At 34.2% G+C, this 17,862-nt stretch overlaps 4 protein-coding genes and 1 pseudogene across 9 annotated transcripts; 1 reads left to right on the forward strand and 4 right to left on the reverse strand.

Annotated features, from left to right (window-relative positions):
* The first annotated feature begins 3,005 nt into the window (after positions 1-3,005).
* LOC109129478 (defensin-like protein 226) lies at positions 3,006-3,577 on the forward strand (annotated as a pseudogene). Its single transcript, XR_015583387.1, has 2 exons — positions 3,006-3,071; positions 3,175-3,577. The product of XR_015583387.1 is annotated as a defensin-like protein 226 (transcript).
* Positions 3,578-3,967: 390 nt separating this feature from the next.
* Positions 3,968-4,813, reverse strand: LOC147925466 (uncharacterized). Its single transcript, XM_087492632.1, has 5 exons — positions 4,784-4,813; positions 4,500-4,698; positions 4,321-4,454; positions 4,143-4,232; positions 3,968-4,051 (listed from the first exon to the last, which is right to left on the reverse strand). The coding sequence occupies exons 1-5, from the start codon at positions 4,811-4,813 to the stop codon at positions 3,968-3,970; spliced, it is 537 nt and encodes a 178-aa protein (XP_087348758.1).
* A 38-nt stretch (positions 4,814-4,851) lies between these two features.
* On the reverse strand, positions 4,852-8,983 carry LOC104750316 (uncharacterized). 2 transcript variants are annotated; one of them, XM_087489749.1, is made up of 8 exons: positions 6,403-8,983; positions 6,190-6,318; positions 5,979-6,095; positions 5,840-5,886; positions 5,579-5,727; positions 5,396-5,496; positions 5,073-5,270; positions 4,852-4,990 (listed from the first exon to the last, which is right to left on the reverse strand). In XM_087489749.1, exons 1-8 carry the CDS (start codon positions 8,434-8,436, stop codon positions 4,988-4,990), a joined length of 2,778 nt encoding a protein of 925 aa, XP_087345875.1. In that variant the 5' UTR covers positions 8,437-8,983; the 3' UTR covers positions 4,852-4,987. The 2 variants fall into 2 exon arrangements, with proteins under 2 accessions (XP_087345875.1, XP_087345876.1); XM_087489750.1 differs by lacking the exons at positions 4,852-4,990; positions 5,073-5,270; positions 5,396-5,496; positions 5,579-5,727 and adding an exon at positions 5,735-5,766.
* A 414-nt stretch (positions 8,984-9,397) lies between these two features.
* LOC104750317 (uncharacterized) lies at positions 9,398-11,587 on the reverse strand. 2 transcript variants are annotated; one of them, XM_010472090.3, is made up of 7 exons: positions 11,450-11,587; positions 11,223-11,304; positions 10,933-11,081; positions 10,648-10,826; positions 10,289-10,556; positions 10,029-10,192; positions 9,398-9,831 (listed from the first exon to the last, which is right to left on the reverse strand). In XM_010472090.3, exons 2-7 carry the CDS (start codon positions 11,298-11,300, stop codon positions 9,674-9,676), a joined length of 996 nt encoding a protein of 331 aa, XP_010470392.1. In that variant the 5' UTR covers positions 11,301-11,304; positions 11,450-11,587; the 3' UTR covers positions 9,398-9,673. The 2 variants fall into 2 exon arrangements, with proteins under 2 accessions (XP_010470392.1, XP_010470393.1); XM_010472091.3 differs by having other exon boundaries at positions 11,223-11,301; positions 11,450-11,586.
* Positions 11,588-14,095: 2,508 nt separating this feature from the next.
* On the reverse strand, positions 14,096-16,508 carry LOC147925467 (uncharacterized). Of its 3 annotated transcripts, none has more exons than XM_087490525.1 (9): positions 16,315-16,508; positions 15,946-16,031; positions 15,744-15,841; positions 15,425-15,616; positions 15,111-15,317; positions 14,867-15,014; positions 14,642-14,772; positions 14,466-14,555; positions 14,096-14,380 (listed from the first exon to the last, which is right to left on the reverse strand). In XM_087490525.1, exons 1-9 carry the CDS (start codon positions 16,344-16,346, stop codon positions 14,282-14,284), a joined length of 1,083 nt encoding a protein of 360 aa, XP_087346651.1. In that variant the 5' UTR covers positions 16,347-16,508; the 3' UTR covers positions 14,096-14,281. The 3 variants fall into 3 exon arrangements, with proteins under 3 accessions (XP_087346651.1, XP_087346649.1, XP_087346650.1); XM_087490523.1 differs by having other exon boundaries at positions 15,946-16,076; positions 16,315-16,470; XM_087490524.1 differs by lacking the exon at positions 16,315-16,508 and having other exon boundaries at positions 15,946-16,177.
* Positions 16,509-17,862: the final 1,354 nt, after the last annotated feature.

Here is a 17,862-nt window from a genome sequence, read left to right on the forward strand (position 1 = left end):
ATCTATACCATCAAGCAATAATTGCTCAAAACTTTTTCTTTAAACAAAATTAACTCTCCAACCAACACCATTAATGGCGGATGGACATTACATGTTTTCGCTGTCTCCTCTTTTGTGTCTTAATTTTGTCCACCAACCAACCTCACCCTGTTTCCTTTCCGCCTCACCACCGTAACGAAAACCAAATTTCAAATCTAAAACCTAATACAGGTTTTGTCTCTTACCTTCCAACAAACACCCTTTTGTCTACATTAAATGCATGTCATGTCATATATGCCAAAATGTACGACCGAAAACAAGAGTTTCCCGCCATCTTTTTCTTCCTTGTTGCACTGAGGGCCAATTGGCCATTCAACACCATGCCACATTACAAGTTTGTGGCCTTTTCTTATATGTTCCGAAAATGTGGCATTGCAGAATTTTTTTTTAATAAAAAATGGCATTTTTGGCAAAATTCCCTAAAAAGATTCCTTGATATTATCACGTGTTTTCATCATCGTTTCTTTGAATTTTGTTTCGTTTCTCAATTTAATAATGCATACTACGCATCTTTGACTTTGAAGTGTTAACAAAGTTTCTTATGCTTAAAAACTAAGGGTTTTGGGATTAACAAATTTCTCACTGTGTTATTATTATTTCTATTAATTTGCAAGGACAGTTAGCATAAAAAAAAAAGTTGAATACACAAATGCAAGATAACAACAGAGATTATATAACGTCTTAAAAGAAAGTGGGATAAATTTTTTCATAAAATAGAAAAGTGATTAAGGAAAATATACATAAAATTATTAATTCTAAAAAATATAAATACTTACTTCTACATAAACATAGATTGTCTAATATTATTCATCTAACAAAATAATTTATTGAAAAATATTGTTTTCAACTTTGTTCTATTGGTCAAACTTTTTTAATTGGAAGAAAAATTTTCCTTATTTTTTTAAACCAAAATTTACTCCTACTTTCTACTTTTTTCAGTTTGGAATAGGTAAGATTAATATGTTGACAAAAAAAATGGAAGATTAATATATGCATCTTCATTTTCTAGTACTGTATTTTAAAATTTATTGTAGTAATTTTAGATTGTTTTATTTAATTTATATTTTCATGTTTGAATTATTTGAGATTCATATATTACCATGCTTGTAATTTTCTATTATTTCATTAATTATGTCAAATTAATTTTCTTATAATTTCTCAACCTTGATTGGTTGGTCATAGACCTTTTTTTTGTACAAACATAATTGTTACTATTCGTTCAATCTCAAAAAGGAGATAAAGAGAAGAAGGTTATCAACGTAATGGTTGGATAAAATAGGCTAATGAAACATAAGCCTACAACAAACATAGATAGATTGGAAAAACATAAATCATTGTTGATAGATCCATAGGAGCTTGGAAACAGAGGCTACATCATGGTGTGTCAAAGAAACTTCCATGAAATACATTGGAAAATTTAACATTAGTTACTATCAAAAGATTTTGTGACGTTGCAAAAGGGTCTTTTGTTTCATTGGTTGCTGTAGCAAGCTTCTTTGAGATAGCTAAAAGATGTGAACATGTTCTCTCCACACAAGAGGAGGGCAGAGTCGAGGTTCTCTCTATGGTGGAGGAAATTTAACGCAAGATTATCTCTCCAAAGGAGGAAGGTGGGGGAGGTTGGACGCAAAGTAATCTCCCCAAGAGAGGAATGCGGAGCTAAGGTTCTCTCCATGGTGGAGGAGGTTGGACGCAAGGTTCTCTCCAAAAGGGAGGAGGGCATAACCGAGGTTCTCTCCATGGTTAGTCATACACTATTGTGATGTAATTTATTTATTATTCAAAATATTTTTTGAGCCAACAATTTTAGTGATTAAGAAACTATTCAAAAGTGAAAGTAAAAAGACATATAATAGTTGGCTTAATTTATTCATATAGACATTTTCTATTTGGTGGTAAATAATATATTTGTAAAATACAGTATACCTATGTGTAAAAAATACACTTTTAATGGCAACATACATAAAAGATTTATATATTGATATAAATCAGTGTATTATTGCAAAAATAAAGTTATAAACAATATGCAATAAATTTTAATATATTTTTATTAAATTTAATTTTATTTATAAAAGTTTAAACCTGCACATCTAGCGGGTCCTTATCAAGTCAAATATAAAGATAAGCGATAAGTCAAACATAAATTTTAAAAAAAATAACTGTGTAATAGAATTCTTTTTTTGGAAAATAATAACATTTACTTAATATACATCAAAATTTGGATATTTAATTTCATAAAAAATTTGGTTGAAATGCATAATTATAGAAAACAAATAAATATTTAAAATATTTAAAGTTGAAAAATAAAAAATAGCTTAACTTGATATCTTTTAAAGAATATGATATTCACCATATCAAAAATTTATAAATATACTAATTTCATAGTATTTCAAATATATTTACAATATTTTACTTGATTGAAAATTATCTATAATATTTTTATTTGATTGAAGAGGATTTTATATATATTAATAATTTGGTCATATGATGGTATGAGTTATGGTAGACGAGTTGAATATATAGTGGGAAATTGATTAAATAAGGTTTGATACCTCTAAATATTTTCAAATTTGATTAATTTTTTTATTTTTGATTATATTACGCCATAAATTCAGCCATGTTAATGGTAATTTTTAGTTTTATTTTGTACGTGTATGAATTTGTGAGATGTTTTTGATTTTCTTCTATTAATTCTATAATATGGATATTTTTCTCCTGTTTTTTTATTGTTTTTCTTTTTTGGGAATGTGAATAGATTAGAAAATTAATTGTATAGGAGAACTTTTCAAAAAGTAAAATACGGATTCGATCGATTTATGTAGACTTGAGTCCATCTTTCTCTTTTACTATTTCTTTTCCCTAATTAATAGCAACATCTAATTTTATCATGTATGGAGCATATTTATTGCGAGTGTTGTTGACCATAAAAAAAAGGAAAGAGACGACTGGTTATCATTTTATGAGTCATGAAATGTGGTGTCTTGTTTATGGTTTCTTGTTTCTCACATTCCTCGTTCTCAGCCATGTTAGAGGTAATATTTTAGTTTTATTTCGCATTATCAATTGTTTATCTTAATACAGTTTTGTAATCTGATGATATATTTGTCGTTGGTATATATATAATAACAAAAATAGAGGTGGAATCCAAAACAAAGTGGGGATGTGACATGAACAGAAAATTTCCTGGAACATGTGGAACAAATGGGAAGAATCAATGCATAAGTGACATCAAAAAAATACCTGGTGCCCCGAAAGATCTTGTCGCACGTTGCGAATGCTCTGCCGCTTTTGTCTGGAAGGGTAAACCTGCCGAGCGTTTATGTAAATGTCAATATGATTGTTAAGAAGTTTTTACTATAAATATTACCATAACCACAAAAAAATCTCTTTACTAATAAAAATAAGTGAGAGGCTACAAAGAGATTTTGGTGTTTTTGGTGTCCAGTTTAATATTTTTCATTGCAGAATACTTTTAATTAGTTTGTTTGTTTTTTTTTTTTAACAACACATGATGAATGTTACTACAATTCTCGTTCAACTCCTAGCGTCTATTTTTCAGATCGTTATATTGTATGGTAAGATCTTAGCAGTTCGAATTAAAGCTTTAAACTTTCTTTGAAAATTTTGATCTACTACTCGGTTAAAAATCACAAATATCCACGTACAGGACATTCTTCCCAATGTTTAGTCTATCGCACAACACTAAAAAGTTAGCCAGAAGAAGAAGAATCAAATTTCGACCTTCGAAACAAACAAAAGATATATATATATGTGAATTTTGGGGTCTTCCAGCAAAGTTGCAATATCTCATCTTCTCATGTTTAGATTGTCTCTGCTTCTGTCCGTGTTACTCTTTTTCAAGCATCACATAAAAAACACAACTGCTTTTGAAGTGGAAGATGTCACTATTTGTGCCATCGATGATCGATCAAGCAGCTTCATAGAAGAGAATCTCTGGCCGAACCCTTCTTTCTCCACAGATTCTGACCACACTCTTCCAGTTACCAACACCCTATGCCATCACCACACATATCAATAGTGTCTCACCTATTTAAGTTCAAAACTCAACTCATAAGAGACAAAAGACAATTGTTTCGTCTTACCTCTTCTGCTAAAGTTCCATGTCTGAGACTGACCCATCGGTTACGTTTATAAGCCATGCAGATGTATTTTCCTTCTTCACCATAACCAATCTGCATTTTCCATATTCCGAGACTGTAACAGAGAAAAGATACAGAAGAACAATAGCACAAATACTTCTGACCCCTTTAAAGATTTTACCATTGACACAAGCCGATACTTAGTCTTTGGTTCTTCTAACCCTTCGTATAGCCTGCTGATATCTATCTCCCAGTCCAGAGCATTTGTTGTTTCAGATATTTCTGTTTCCGTTTCAGTCTTCTCCCATTCCAACACTAATTTTGCAAACACACAAAAACAGTAACACCGTTTAATCATACCACAGTAAATGAAATGAGCAGATAAGGTCACTATCATCGTCAAAACTTTACCAACTGTGAAGATAGGCGGGCATCTGCTTATAGTGTGGTGAATAAAGTTTGTCTTTCCACAGCCTCCTGTTTTAACATCACATATCATTTCATCTTCCATGCGGATCACTTTAAGGATGTCCTCAAACTTCATATTCCCAAAAGCACACTGCAGAGATATATCATCACAGAACAGCTTTTAAGGAGTAGTACCAGTTTTTGTAGGAAAGACAGATGGAAATAAATGAACATACCTTTATGTTTCTTACAGAATTTGCAACCATTACAATTCCATAAGAACTTTGCTCTGGATAATTTGGCTCCCTTCTGCACCTTTTACAGCTTATTCTTTCATATTCCTCCAACGTAAAAAGACGAGTTACCAAGCTTTCTCTTTCTGGACTTTTCCACCAATGCCAAAACTCAAGGATCGCGACGACTACCTCAGCAGCATCACTTCACTGAAAAGTGTGAAAAAATAACAGAATGACATTTAAAAAAACAGTGAGAAAGTTTTAGAAGCCTATATTTATCCGCACAAACCAGGGAATGAACTTCTTCTAAGGAAGCAAGTAAGTTGCTCAGTAGGTAACTGTAGAGTCCATCTTCTTTTATCTGCTCCGAGACAACAGCAGAAAAGAAATCTTTTAGTGCACAAGGAACTTGTTCTTCCAGGTTGCAATGAAATGGTTGCCGATTGTACACCAAATCCTCTCGAAGAACCTTAATGTTCAAGAGTGCCTGCAGTATCATAATTTGTTAAAGGAAGTAAGTAAACAAATACTATATATTGTATGATAACAACGAATGAGCTGAATCAGAGAGCTCAATTTTTTGAATCTTATCGTTGTTGGTGTCTGCATTACCTTCAGCGTCATGTCAAGAGCTGAATTGTATCTAGTTGCTTCTTCATGTGCTGAGTCCAAATTTCCCGACAGTAAATCTTCTCCAGGCACGTTTTGCTTATCTTGAAGATGGCAAATGAAAGAATAAGAAACTATGCTCTCAAAAACAAGAGATTTCAAAATATTCATCAACTGAGAAATAACCTTTAGTAGCTTCCTCATGACTTTCAGTGTTGGATGAAGTTTCCAATCGACCCCTTTCACTTGAAAGAGTATCTTCTAGTTCTATAGAATCTTTCGTTGTTTTTGGTGATAAAGAAGTAACTTCCGGTTCAAGGTTGAGAGAAGATTCGCTGGACATATGTAAAGATCATGTTTTGCTCAGAGAAAACCTACAAAGAATTTACAACTTGCGAAACGAGTCTTGAAAAAATCAAAGTTCTCATCTAAAGGAGTGTGACTTACTGTTCAACATTCTGATCAAAATTTCTAGACATGCTCGCTAAAGTTCTCTGTTACACCAAGAAGGAGAAGGACATTAAATCTTACAACTGAGTAATTAAAAAATTCATGCAAGCAAATAGAGAATTTAGATTTTAGCGACCTTTTTGCTTTTATTCTTCTTGTTGTTTGACTCTGACTTCTTCCCCTTCTCTTGTTCGGCTTGTGCTGCTCGTAACTTGCTTTTGGCATCCATATCTACAACTCCATCCAATTCATCCTAGACGAAGAGACAGAATTATAATATTAGGTACCTGTCAAAGAAAATATTAGAGGGAATATGACAGTTGTATAAATCAAAGTTACAAACCAACCCGCAGGAAACGTTTCAACAGGTGAAGGATATAAGAGCGGTAGTCAAAAGCAGAAAGCCTAACAAGGTCGTTTAGCAAATTGATCCTCGAATTTTCAACCAGTAAAATCTTTGTATCAGCTACAGGAACCTGCAAGTTAATATATACTTTACGGTGACAACTTATGTTATTCTGTTGTAAAATTATAACTTAGATCAAGAATCAGGACTGAACCTTGTTGGTGACCACTGATTTCAGAAGGTCTATGGACTTCAACACTATATCATCATTGAGATTTTTATGCCCATGTATGAGAGTCAGGCAATCTTCTAGATCGGGGAAATCAAATGTCGGATGTGATGCTCCTTCGAGAACATCTCGTACTGCACATAAGTACAGTTTTGTGGTGTGAGAATCTCCGGCGTCTATCATAAGACGCTCGTCACATTTATCGCATAGAAGAGATGCATATGAGTTCCATTGATTTTCTGGAACATTTTTTCTCCTTTCATCTTCCAGTATACATAAGTTTTTGGCGTCATAAAGAGCTCTATCATAACTCAGGATCTGCAACTTCTTTGCATATTTGGTTCCCAAAGTCGTACATGTGAAGTGAATGGCTCTCAAAACAGCCACCCATATTTCAAGATTGTGTGCCCTGATAGATCTGGGAAATTCAAAGCTCTCATCTATCAAAGGGTAGTCTAGCAACCAGGTTATGATATCATCGCCCTGAGGATGCGTCTTGGTGTAGTGAACACTGTGATCACAAACATCTATCGTCCCTTCATCATCAAATGAAGCAATCTTTCCTCTGAGCAGTCTTTTATCCAGAAGCATAAATGAAAACTCATGGTCAAGCTGGACCTTTTCCTTAACTCTCAAACGAACCAATAAACTGTTTGTTGCGTTGGAAACCAGTTGTGTACCATCAACCCTTTCAAACTTAATGCGTTTGAGAAGTTCTAGAATTTGATGGAGCTCATGACATTCCAAAAAGCAAATACTCTGAGGCGTTTCCACTAAGCGGCAATCGGAGGTAAGAGTCTGCTCGGAAATTTCAAACTGTGCAAGATGCTTAACCGTAAACTGCATCATCCAATCTCGAATGCTACAAGAGAGAATTCTCCGCTCCCGGAACGAAACAAGTAGCAACTGGATTTCTTTGAGTAACTTGCTGCGTTCTTCATCTGAAGCTAAAGGCCAGTTTTTGGACCATCCATTCTCATATACAAACTCTTTCACAAATTCGAGCCGGTTCTTGATTATTTCAGCGGCAGCTACTGCATCAACAGGTTCCCAACCTGCAACCGATATCATACCAGCCCAGACTTCATCTACCCTCTGCGCCATAAGCTTTGTCGTAGAAGGTTTAAATTTTGCAGCATGTTCTTGTTCAAGATGATTCTTAAACTTTTTAGGATAATAGAACTTCTGCGAACAAGATCGACACATCCAGAATTTCCATTTTCTGTTTATCTTTGCAGAATCGAGAACTTGTTCCAAAGCATCTATACCCTCTCTGCCGTATAATCTCTCAACATAAGCTTTAAGTTTTGCAGTACTTACTTTCATGAAGTTCCTTTTACTGTCAACATCCATACTCGCCCAATACGACCTCAATCTTTTACCCGCTGCAGTATGCGGGTCACTCCTTACACTGTCTTGAATTCTTTTTGACTCCCTAAGTTTTGGTTCAGACTGTTCTGAAGTAACACCAAGGAGGATCATTGACTCTGCCGCTTGGACTACATTCTCAAGAGAAGTTTTAGTATTTCCCTCGCTCAAGCTCAAGCCACCAAGGAGGATCATTGACTCTGCCGCTTGGACTACATTCTCAAGAGAAGTTTTAGTGTTTCCCTCGCTCAAGCTCAAACCACCAAAAGAATCAAGAAAAAATAAGCCTTCTTTTGCAATGGTCAGAGCTTTCCTGCAAAACGATGCTGAGCCAAGCAGTTTAGCCAATTCTAACAGTGCAATCGCAGAGTAAGCGTGTACACCACAATCTTGAGAAAAGCATACAACAGAAGCCAAAAAGAATGGGAATTTCAGGTCACTGTTCTCTGTATTAGTCGCTTGTTCGAAGAAGAAAGAACCTTGTAGGTAATGAACTATTGTTGGAACCTTTTCCTTCCCACGAATCAAAATCGAATCCTCAATTGCCTCCAATGCCTTGAAGTGATCTCCTTGGTCGAAGTAACCTTTAACAAGTTTCTTGAGTTGTGCTTCCTCAGGATCTTCGAGTAAAAGAGAAAGAGAAGTCTTCATGTTTCGAGAAAGAGTAACGAACGATTCTCCTCAAGGCTCTTGCGATTACTTTGGTCTGTACTCCTCTATGCTTTTGAAAAATCAAACGGAGACGATAACAACAACAAGATGAAAGCTTTTTATCACGTGTGTTCCACGTTACGCGAGTTGGCGAAGCTTTATATCACGTGAGATCAACGTGACAAGAGAAACCCAAAATCGCGGTGTCGTCTTTTTCGAACAACTCTTCTTCGATATATCTCTGTGGGGAATTTTATCGAACAACTTGTGTGCACTCTCTGTTTTTTACGATTTGATTTCATCTTTCCCAGAATTAACAGATGTGCGAGAAAAAACCAGAAATTGTGCGAAAACTCACTTATGGTCTGAAATATTTCGAAGTTGGGAGATGATCAAAAGAAACAAAAACAAACAAACCCATAAGTCCGTCCATATTGGTTTGGTTTTTATATTTGCAAATACATTTCTTAGTAATCATTTATATATATATATATATATTCTTTTTTTTGTGCAAAAGTAATTATTCATTAGTAAAAAATCAAATTATGAAAAAGGATGAAATAGTATATATATAATTTTTAGTGGAATGAAAAAGTTTATATTTTATCATATAAAAATGAGATTTAATGGTATTTTGAGATTTTGTGAGATACTTGTGAATTATGTATATATTTTTTTTCTTTTTTCTTTTGTGGGATGTGAATAAATTAGAAACTTGAATAATTACCGAACATTTAATCAATTAGATTTCAACAGGATTCTAGCCAATTGAACGGATCTTCTACGGTTATTGAAATCTAAGTGACATCTCAGATACATGGTGTTACCTAGAAGAAGACAAGAATAAATTGCTAAATCGCACATAGAACTTTAATAAACTGGTGAGTAAGAGATATAAACCAAACCAAAAACCATAACAAAACAGATTTAAGAAAGAAACAAGGATCTACAACACTACACATGCAAAAATTAAATAACTAATAAGGACACATACACCAGAGTAGTCATACATGCATGGTAGATAGAGATAATTAGATTTATCCTAAACATAGATAGAGCGTTCACATCACATTCAATCTTTACGCATAAAACAGACTAGTCATACATGCATGCATAGTAGATAATAATAAGATAATCCTAAACATAGATAGAGCGTTAACTTCACATTCGATTTCTACGTATAAAACAGATTAGGTAAGTCATACAGACGGAGAGAGGTAGCTAAACAGTAGATACCCTAAAAGAAGGGGTGGTTTTTGATGGCGTTAACAACTTCGCACTCCATCTCTACATTCAAAGTATCTTCATTGTCCAAGTAACCCTCCTGAATTTCAGCTAAAGGCATGGACTGAGGAAGACCCCACCCTGCGTTTGAGGTCATGACCCAACCTTGAACTACAAAACAAACAAAGTGTGTAAATCACGTTAGTTATAAACTTAAAACCACTAGGTTATAGTCAATGTATAGTGGGATATCTGACATCATAAGTTAAGAACGCCTAATGAAAATGTCATCAGCATCTATTATATCCCATGCATTAGCACTGACAATAAGCATTGCGAAATAGTAGCATCAATATTGTTTTACTTACGGCACATTGATAGGTTTTTCGATCCACGCGGGTCTAGAACCTGCAGTTTTGCTCGCAAAAATATCAGCTCACCCGTCAGTAAGTTTTCCCCTTCAGCTAAATGCACATAGCTGGATAATTGGCCCTCTGCGCTAGAGTCTCCCTTTGGATACACGGTTAGAGTCCTGTAAAACAACATTATTTGTCCACTTGTTAGAAATAGTTACTACTAAAGACAACAATTATATCAGAAAAACAAAGAGAAACATTCATAGACTCACCACTTCTTTTCTCCCATTTGGAAGGTTTTTGAGACGTAATCACTCTGTTTCAGAAGAGAGAAATCCCTAACACTCCAAGAGAATTTGTGAAAAGGGAGGTTTTCAGCAGCAGCGACAGGTGATGGAGCAATCTTCACATGAGCACCAAACTCATGTTCTTCTCCCTCCAAGATGTATCCATTGGCAGGGTCACTGAAAGCCTCAACTGGAAGAACTTGAGAAACTCCCCAGACAGTTCTTGAAGAACCGAATTTCTTTACTTCCACATCTGCATGTTAATACGTTAAGGATGTTATACACATATCACTGCATTCATAAAATATATATTCATACGACAGAGAGAGTATGCGCATACGAACCTTGAACTAAAAAATACTTATTCTCTTTCTTGTTAAAGACAAAGAAAGAGAGATAAGCAGAGACCTCCGTGGGTGGTGCTGATGTGGATGAGAGGCAGCTCTTGTCAAGTTCCACATACATTGAGACAAATCCTTTTCCATTGTCTTCTTCATTTCCTTTAGGGTACACAACCAATCTCCTGATTTTCATAATTTTGAGATAGATCGGTTATAAAAAGCCAAACTTTCTTACTTAAAAGTGATGAAAGATCTGAAAATTTGTAGTGTAGAACAAGATTCACATACCAGCTGTATCCACCAGACGAGAAAACAGAGGATTCGTTTCTGTTGTTGTTGACAGTAGTAAGCTGAGAAAGCTTGACAACAGAAGCACAAGGAGGAAGATGATCTCTCCAACTCCTTAAAACTGCAACATCTGGTACACTTGAACCCCTCTACACAACAACAGAAGAGATTTAGAAATTCCCAAATACTAATCAAACCACACAGAGCTACAGCAAGTTTTGAACTTTCTTTTCTTTAAGACTAAGAAGAAGAAGAAGAAGTTGAAAGCTTGAGAAAAAGTTACAACGAACCTGAGGGAAAGAAGAAGAAGGAGGATTATTTGCTCTCCAATTACTCATCATAGCAAAAGCTGATGCAGCAAAATCCATTCTTCTACACAGTTACACAAAGACAAGCTTTTTGATTTAGAATTCCCCAAATATTAAAACGACGTACACACAGAGCTATAGATTTCAGAGAAGCTACACAACTACAGAACACAAGGTTTTGTGAAAGCTTGAGAAAGATCCCGACGAACCTTAGAGAGACAAAGAGAGAGACGACGAGACGAGACGAGACGAGACGGAGAAGGAGGAACTGAAGAAGAGAGACCCTTGACACTTGTTGAGTGTTCAGCGTCACTTACAGAAACTTCTGGAAGCTCTCAACATTTTCTAGGGTTAGATCGGTGTGCTGTTTTATATTAAGTGTTAGTGGATCCCTTAGAAAGCCCAATGCAATGAGAAGTCCATTAGTCTATGTTATTAGGATTTTATCAAATAGAGATACATATAATTTGTGTTTAGAACATAAAAATATATATTGTTCTTAAATTTGCTATTTGGAGATCAACTTTTATTATATACCAATTAAATATTTACTAAAGTTTTTTTTGGTAAACAATATTTACTAACTTTGGTATTCTTCACTTAAATTTTCCTCTTTTAGTTTCTTTGCACAATAAAGATCTTCATAAAGTATCTAATTTCTTACTTCATAAGCATGAATCTATCTTATGTTGATACGTATTTAAAAGATAGGCCTAAAAACTACATAGCTAGCTTGGATTATTTCTTCTTTTTTTTAAAAAAATCTATATATACATTTAAAAAAAATACATTTTGGATTTTACCCTTTTATTTGTACTTATTTAAATTGTTATTTTGCAATATTGATCCCTAAACAATTTAAAAAATCAATTACTAAAATCAAAGAAATCGACTAAAAACATAATATTTTATTGTCATTAGATCAACAACATATCTATAAGTTTACTATAATCTCTCAAACTTTTAATGATACACAACCAATTTTCTAAAACAAAATAATACACCATCTCTACATAATAAATTATTCCAAAAATGGAATGCATAATCCTCGGCCTATTAAATTCATATTTGCAAAATGTCCAAGTTTGGTCCAAATTCATATCTTAAACTTGCTCAGCAAGATTTTCTAGCTTTCGACCAAACTTAATCCTAACCATCCACTACCTATATAAACTAAGTTTGTCAATAGATCAATGTATTCGGCCTACATAGTCGTCTGTGTACTTATTATGTGTTCTAGGTTTGTAAATTTCTCTCCCTGGTTCTTATTATGTGTTCTAGGTTTTGATCATTCTTTTTTAGTTTAAATCATTCTTTTTTATATACAGATTTGATCATTCGAACCAAGTCCATTTCGGGTTGGTCATCCTCAACATTTTGCTTTTATGATAAAGATGTTAATCTAGCAAAAAAAAGCAATAGCTTCATTGAGCCTTTCAATAGCTTATGTTTCTAGATTATTAACAATGAAAGAGAATGACTTTTGAGTTTATTTTCATTTACCAATTTGTTTTTTTACTTCTGTGCAGTATTATTTGATTTCCTCAATTAAAAATCTCAATTTGACAACATGACGTCCCACCTATCTATAAACAAAGGCAAATGATTTTTACTAGGTATATCATACTAAAGCCTTTGTTGGTTATTTTTACAGGTATGATTTGTATTCATTAAATAAATATTTCAGCTTTTTAACACTAAAAATCCTTTTTCACCGAGTAAGTTGTTATATTTCATGTGATTCGATGAGGTATCTCTGATAAATAATATTTTCAATTTGAAATTGACATGTCTATATTATGAAATATCTATTGACTCTCCATAATCTCTAACCGTGTCTTTGCAGCTCTCCAATACAGTACGTTCATCGGTTTTAATTTTTCATATAATTTGTTTTTAAAAAATATCAAGCGGATGATAAGGAAAATACGGGAATCTCTATAAATAAATGAAATAACAATATCTTGTCATATTTTGTTTAAAATTTTAAATCTTCTAAAATCAAATCAAATCTTAATTATTGTTATCAAAACTGCTTACTAAATATGTAGGAAATATATATACTTAAATTTCCTATATTTAATTAGGAAATTACTATATATATCATAACTTATTTATGTATTTATTTCCATAAAATACCATAATCGCACGATTATAATATTAACTAAATATATTGACAAAAAAAAAGAATATTAACTAAATTTTTATCATTTATTTTACCTCTCAACAATATGTATCCGAATATAAGAAATCGGATCTGCAAACAAATAAATGCCATAAATTTTGCTTTAATTGTTATACATATATTCGAAAGAAAAAACTTATAAAAACTAAGTAACTCTGCGTGTTTGTTAGTTTTTGGATGTTTATTTTTTCTGCTCATGTTTATAAAATGAGAGAAAAAGATATAGAATTCTAAACTTTGCCTTAATATACATTAATCAAGAAAAACTAATGATTAAATAGTGATTTAAAAGTTTTTATCTGTTTTATTTTGGTTCTTCAGACTAACTATATAACTATACCAGATATAAGAAAAAATTAAACTTTATAATGTTATGAAAATTAAACTTATAAAAATTTAAAAATATTACAGGACAAGATTAGATGTTGAGACAAGTTCAGATCACTATTAATAATTTGAAATATCATTACCTCAGTGCTACAATACAAAAATAAGTTAAGAAATAAATATGTAAAATGATTACATAACAGTCATACAATCTTAAGCATTAAACAAAATTAATAAATTAATAAAAAAAATAAAATTTAAATTTGAATTTTTAGTTTAAAAAGATAGTCTCCGCGACTTAAAATCTAGTTATGTTTCAAAACATGAATGCGTGTACTAGCAATGGAGCTTCCAAATCGTTCGATTATGCCTTTTTTTTGTTGTACGATAAGATCATATATAGGGGTCAGTTTATAAAAACCATGGTTCGAACCTGGAGAAATCATCCCATCAAACTAAAGAAAATAAATAATATTCGCAAACATAGTTAGTGTAAGTAGCAAACTTCAGTTCCCCCATACTGTTCTAATCACTTGTTAGGCCATTGAACAGCTTCATAAAACAGAATCTCTGGACGAACCTTCCTTTCCCCACATAATCTGGCAACACTCTCCCAGTTACCAACAACCTATACCGCACATATCAATAATGTCTTAACCCAACAAAGTTCACAATCCAGCTCAAGAAAGACAAAGGCTACTGTTTCATTTTACCTCTTCTATTTTAGCTTCATGTGTGAGACTGACCCACCGGTTCTTTTTATAAGCCATGCAAATGTATTTTTCTTCTTCACCACAACCAATCTGCATTCCATATTCTAAGACTGTAACAGACAAGATATACAGAAGAACAATAGCGCAAACATATGTGACCCTGTTTAAGATTTTACCATTGACACAAGCCGGTACTTGGTGTTTGGTTCTAAGCCTTCATATAGCCTGCTGATATCTATCTCCCACTCCAAAGACTTTGTTGTTTCAGATATTTCTTTTTCAGTTTCATTCTTCTCCCATTCCAGCACTAATGTTGCAAACCCATAAAAACAGCAAACTATTTGATCGTTCCACAATAAATAAAACGAGTAGATAAGAACACATTCATGGTCAAAACTTACCAATTGTGAAGATAGGTGGGCATCTACTGATAGTGTGGTGGACAAAGTTTGTCTCTCCACAGCCTCCTGTTCTAACATCACATATCATTTTATCTTCCATGCGGATCATTTTAAGGATGTCTTCAAACTTTATATTCCCAAGAGCACTCTGCATATATATAAACCACAGAGCATAATCACAGAGCAGGATTTTTTAAGTGCCAGTTTCGGTACAAAAGAAAAATATGGAAAAAATGAAACACACCTTTAAGTCTCTGATAGAATCAGCAGGCATAACGATTCCATAAGAACTTTGCTCTGGATGATTTGGCTTCCTTCTGCATTTTTTACAACTCATTCTTTCATATACCTCCAACGTAAAAAGGCGAGTTACCAAGCTTTCTCCTTCTTGAATTTTCCACCAATGACAAAACTCGAGGATGGCGACGAGTACCTCAGCACCATCACTTGACTGAAATGAGTTGAAGAAAAAAACGAATGACATTAAAGCCAACATTCAGGCCTATGTATAATAATAATAATAATAATACTTAGAAGCTTATGTTTATCTGCACAAACCAGGGAATGAAATTCTTTTTCTAGGGAAGCAAGCAAGTTGGACAGTAAGTGCCTATAGAGTTCCTCTTCTTTTATCTGCTCCGAGACAAACGCAGAAAAGAAACTACGTAGTGCAGACGGAACTTGGTTGTCAGAAAATGGTTGCCGATTGTGCACCAAATCTTCTTTAAGAACTTTAATGTTACAGAGGGACTGCAGTAGCCAAAAAAAAAAAAAAAATCAAAGATAAGTTAGTAAAGAGATAATAACAGAAAATTAGAATGAGCTGAATCAGAAGAAGAGAGTTTAGGTTTTGAATTATTTTTGTTGTTGACTTTACCTTCAGTATCATGTCAAGAGCTGAATTGTATCTGGATACAGCTTTTTTGCCATGTACCGACTCCAAATTTTTAGACAGTGAACCTTCTCCATGAATATCTTCAAGATGGCAGTTAAGGAAATAAGAATCATACATTTAATACATCTAAAAACAGTTTTTAAAATATTCGTCAATTGAGAAGGTCTTTTGAAACCAGGGTCACCTTTAGTAGCTTCGTCTTGATTGGATGAAATTTCAGATTGACCCTTTTCACGAGTATCGTCTGGTTCCATAGGATCTTCTTCTGCCCTGTTTAGTGAAGTAACTCTCGGTTCAAGGTTGACATACGATTCGCTAGACATAGGTCAGAAAACGTTTTGTGTGATGAAGCACTGAAGCACAGAAGCCTATGGTTTGAGAAAACCCTCCTCATAAAATAAACAACACTATATATATAAAAAAAAAAAAAAAACCCTAGAAAATCTTAATTAAAAATAAGATAATTACTAGAACAGATAATTACAAATGAGAAGAATTATCCTAAGTCTACGTTCATGGTATATTATGTAGCTTCTAGAAGAGAGGTACTTACTGTTCGACATTCTGATCAAGAAGACTAGACATGCTTGTTGAAGTTCTCTGTTATGTGGATTCAAGAACAGAACACAAGAACAAAACACAAGTATTTTAATAAGAATTGCTCTCTTATTAATCTCAAGGAAACTATCTCAAACCTTAAGCCTCTCAACACACAAGTTGTGCTACAAACTAGCACCTCCTTATATAGAGGACAACACCAAAACCAAAACATAATAGGAAAAGTCTACACAAACATATCTCTCTTAAGACATACTAATCCTTATCTCATGTATATTTAGATTCTCCTAAACATACTTGACTTTATCCTCAAGTTATTCCAAGCTTACAACAACATTTTCCCTCCTAAGCTTGGAATCATCTTCACTCACTTCACATACTCCCATAAGAGTTCTCATCTCCTTAAACTTCATTCTTCCAAGAGCCTTGGTTAGAATATCAGCCTTTTGTAAGTTACCAGGAACATGCTCAACACTCACCTGTTCGTTCTCGACACACTCCCGTATAAAGTGGAAACGAGTGTGTATGTGTTTACTGCGGCCGTGAAACACAGGGTTCTTGGTGAGAGCAATGGCTGATTTGTTGTCGATCCGGATGACTACTCTCTCGCTTCTCCGCCCAGTCATCTCTTCAAGGAGTTCTTGAAGCCAGATTGCTTGTTTGGCTGCTTCTGTGGCTGCCATAAATTCTGCTTCACACGAGGACAAAGCAACAATCTCCTGCTTCTGTGAACACCAAGTTATCGGCGACTCACCTAGATAAAACATATGTCCCGTGGTACTTTTGCCATCATCCACATCAACATTATACGAGCTATCACTGTATCCCACAAGACGGACCTCACTTGTGCGTTTGTAAAACAGTCCAAAAGAGCATGTTCCTCGAAGATATCTAAGAATCTGTTTCAGACTTGCTCCATGTGACACCTTAGGATCTTGCATATACTTACTCAAAACACCAACACTATAAGCAAGATCAGGACGCGTGTGAATCAAGTACCGGAGGCATCCTATGCTTCTTCGATATTTCTGTCCATCAATAGCACCTTCTCTTTGTGACTTGGACAACTTCAAATTCATGTCCATTGGTATATGAGTTGAGTTGCAGTCTCCCATTCCAGTCTCTTCCAAAATTCTAAGAGCATATCTTTCTTGCTTCAGAATGATTCCTTCATCGAGTTGCCTTACTTCAATACCTAGGTAATATGTAAGCAGTCCAAGGTCACTCATTTCAAACTTCTCAGCCATTGCTTGTTTAAATTCGGAAATTGATGCTTGAGAGTTCCCAGTAACAAGCAGGCCATCCACATATACAGCAACGACAAGAAGCTCTTCCCCTATCTTCTTATAATACAAGGACGGCTCCTTAGAACACCTCTGAAACTTCATCTCTCTCAAAGTCTGGTTTAGTTTTGCATTCCACGCTCTAGGAGCTTGTTTTAAGCCGTAGAGAGCTTTATGCAGCTTGTAAACTTTTTCCTCGCTCCCCTTGACTACAAAACCTTCTGGTTGATGAACAAACACTTGTTCATTGAGATCACCAT

The sequence above is a fragment of the Camelina sativa genome, chromosome 16, assembly GCF_030686135.1.
Source record: "Camelina sativa cultivar CO46 ecotype springtype chromosome 16, ASM3068613v1".
NCBI classification, from domain to species: domain Eukaryota; kingdom Viridiplantae; phylum Streptophyta; class Magnoliopsida; order Brassicales; family Brassicaceae; genus Camelina; species Camelina sativa.

Coding starts and splice junctions, on each gene's coding strand:
- LOC147925466 (XM_087492632.1), bottom strand. CDS start 4,813: ATGGTTGCAAATTCTGTAAGAAACATAAAG. Junction 4,233..4,320: donor AGTATCGGCTTGTGTCAATG/GTAAAATCTTTA, acceptor TGGAAAATGCAG/ATTGGTTATGGTGAAGAAGG. Junction 4,052..4,142: donor ATGGAACTTTAGCAGAAGAG/GTAAGACGAAAC, acceptor GTGATGGCATAG/GGTGTTGGTAACTGGAAGAG.
- LOC104750316 (XM_087489749.1), bottom strand. CDS start 8,436: ATGAAGACTTCTCTTTCTCTTTTACTCGAAGATCCTGAGGAAGCACAA. Junction 5,497..5,578: donor TCATGAGGAAGCTACTAAAG/GTTATTTCTCAG, acceptor GCCATCTTCAAG/ATAAGCAAAACGTGCCTGGA. Junction 5,271..5,395: donor CTCTTGACATGACGCTGAAG/GTAATGCAGACA, acceptor ATGATACTGCAG/GCACTCTTGAACATTAAGGT.
- LOC147925467 (XM_087490523.1), bottom strand. CDS start 16,346: ATGTCTAGTCTTCTTGATCAGAATGTCGAACA. Junction 15,842..15,945: donor TCAAGACGAAGCTACTAAAG/GTGACCCTGGTT, acceptor GCCATCTTGAAG/ATATTCATGGAGAAGGTTCA. Junction 15,015..15,110: donor ATTCTATCAGAGACTTAAAG/GTGTGTTTCATT, acceptor ATATATATGCAG/AGTGCTCTTGGGAATATAAA.
- LOC104750317 (XM_010472090.3), bottom strand. CDS start 11,300: ATGGATTTTGCTGCATCAGCTTTTGCTATGATGAGTAATTGGAGAGCA. Junction 10,827..10,932: donor TCGTCTGGTGGATACAGCTG/GTATGTGAATCT, acceptor TATGAAAATCAG/GAGATTGGTTGTGTACCCTA. Junction 10,557..10,647: donor TAAGTATTTTTTAGTTCAAG/GTTCGTATGCGC, acceptor ATTAACATGCAG/ATGTGGAAGTAAAGAAATTC.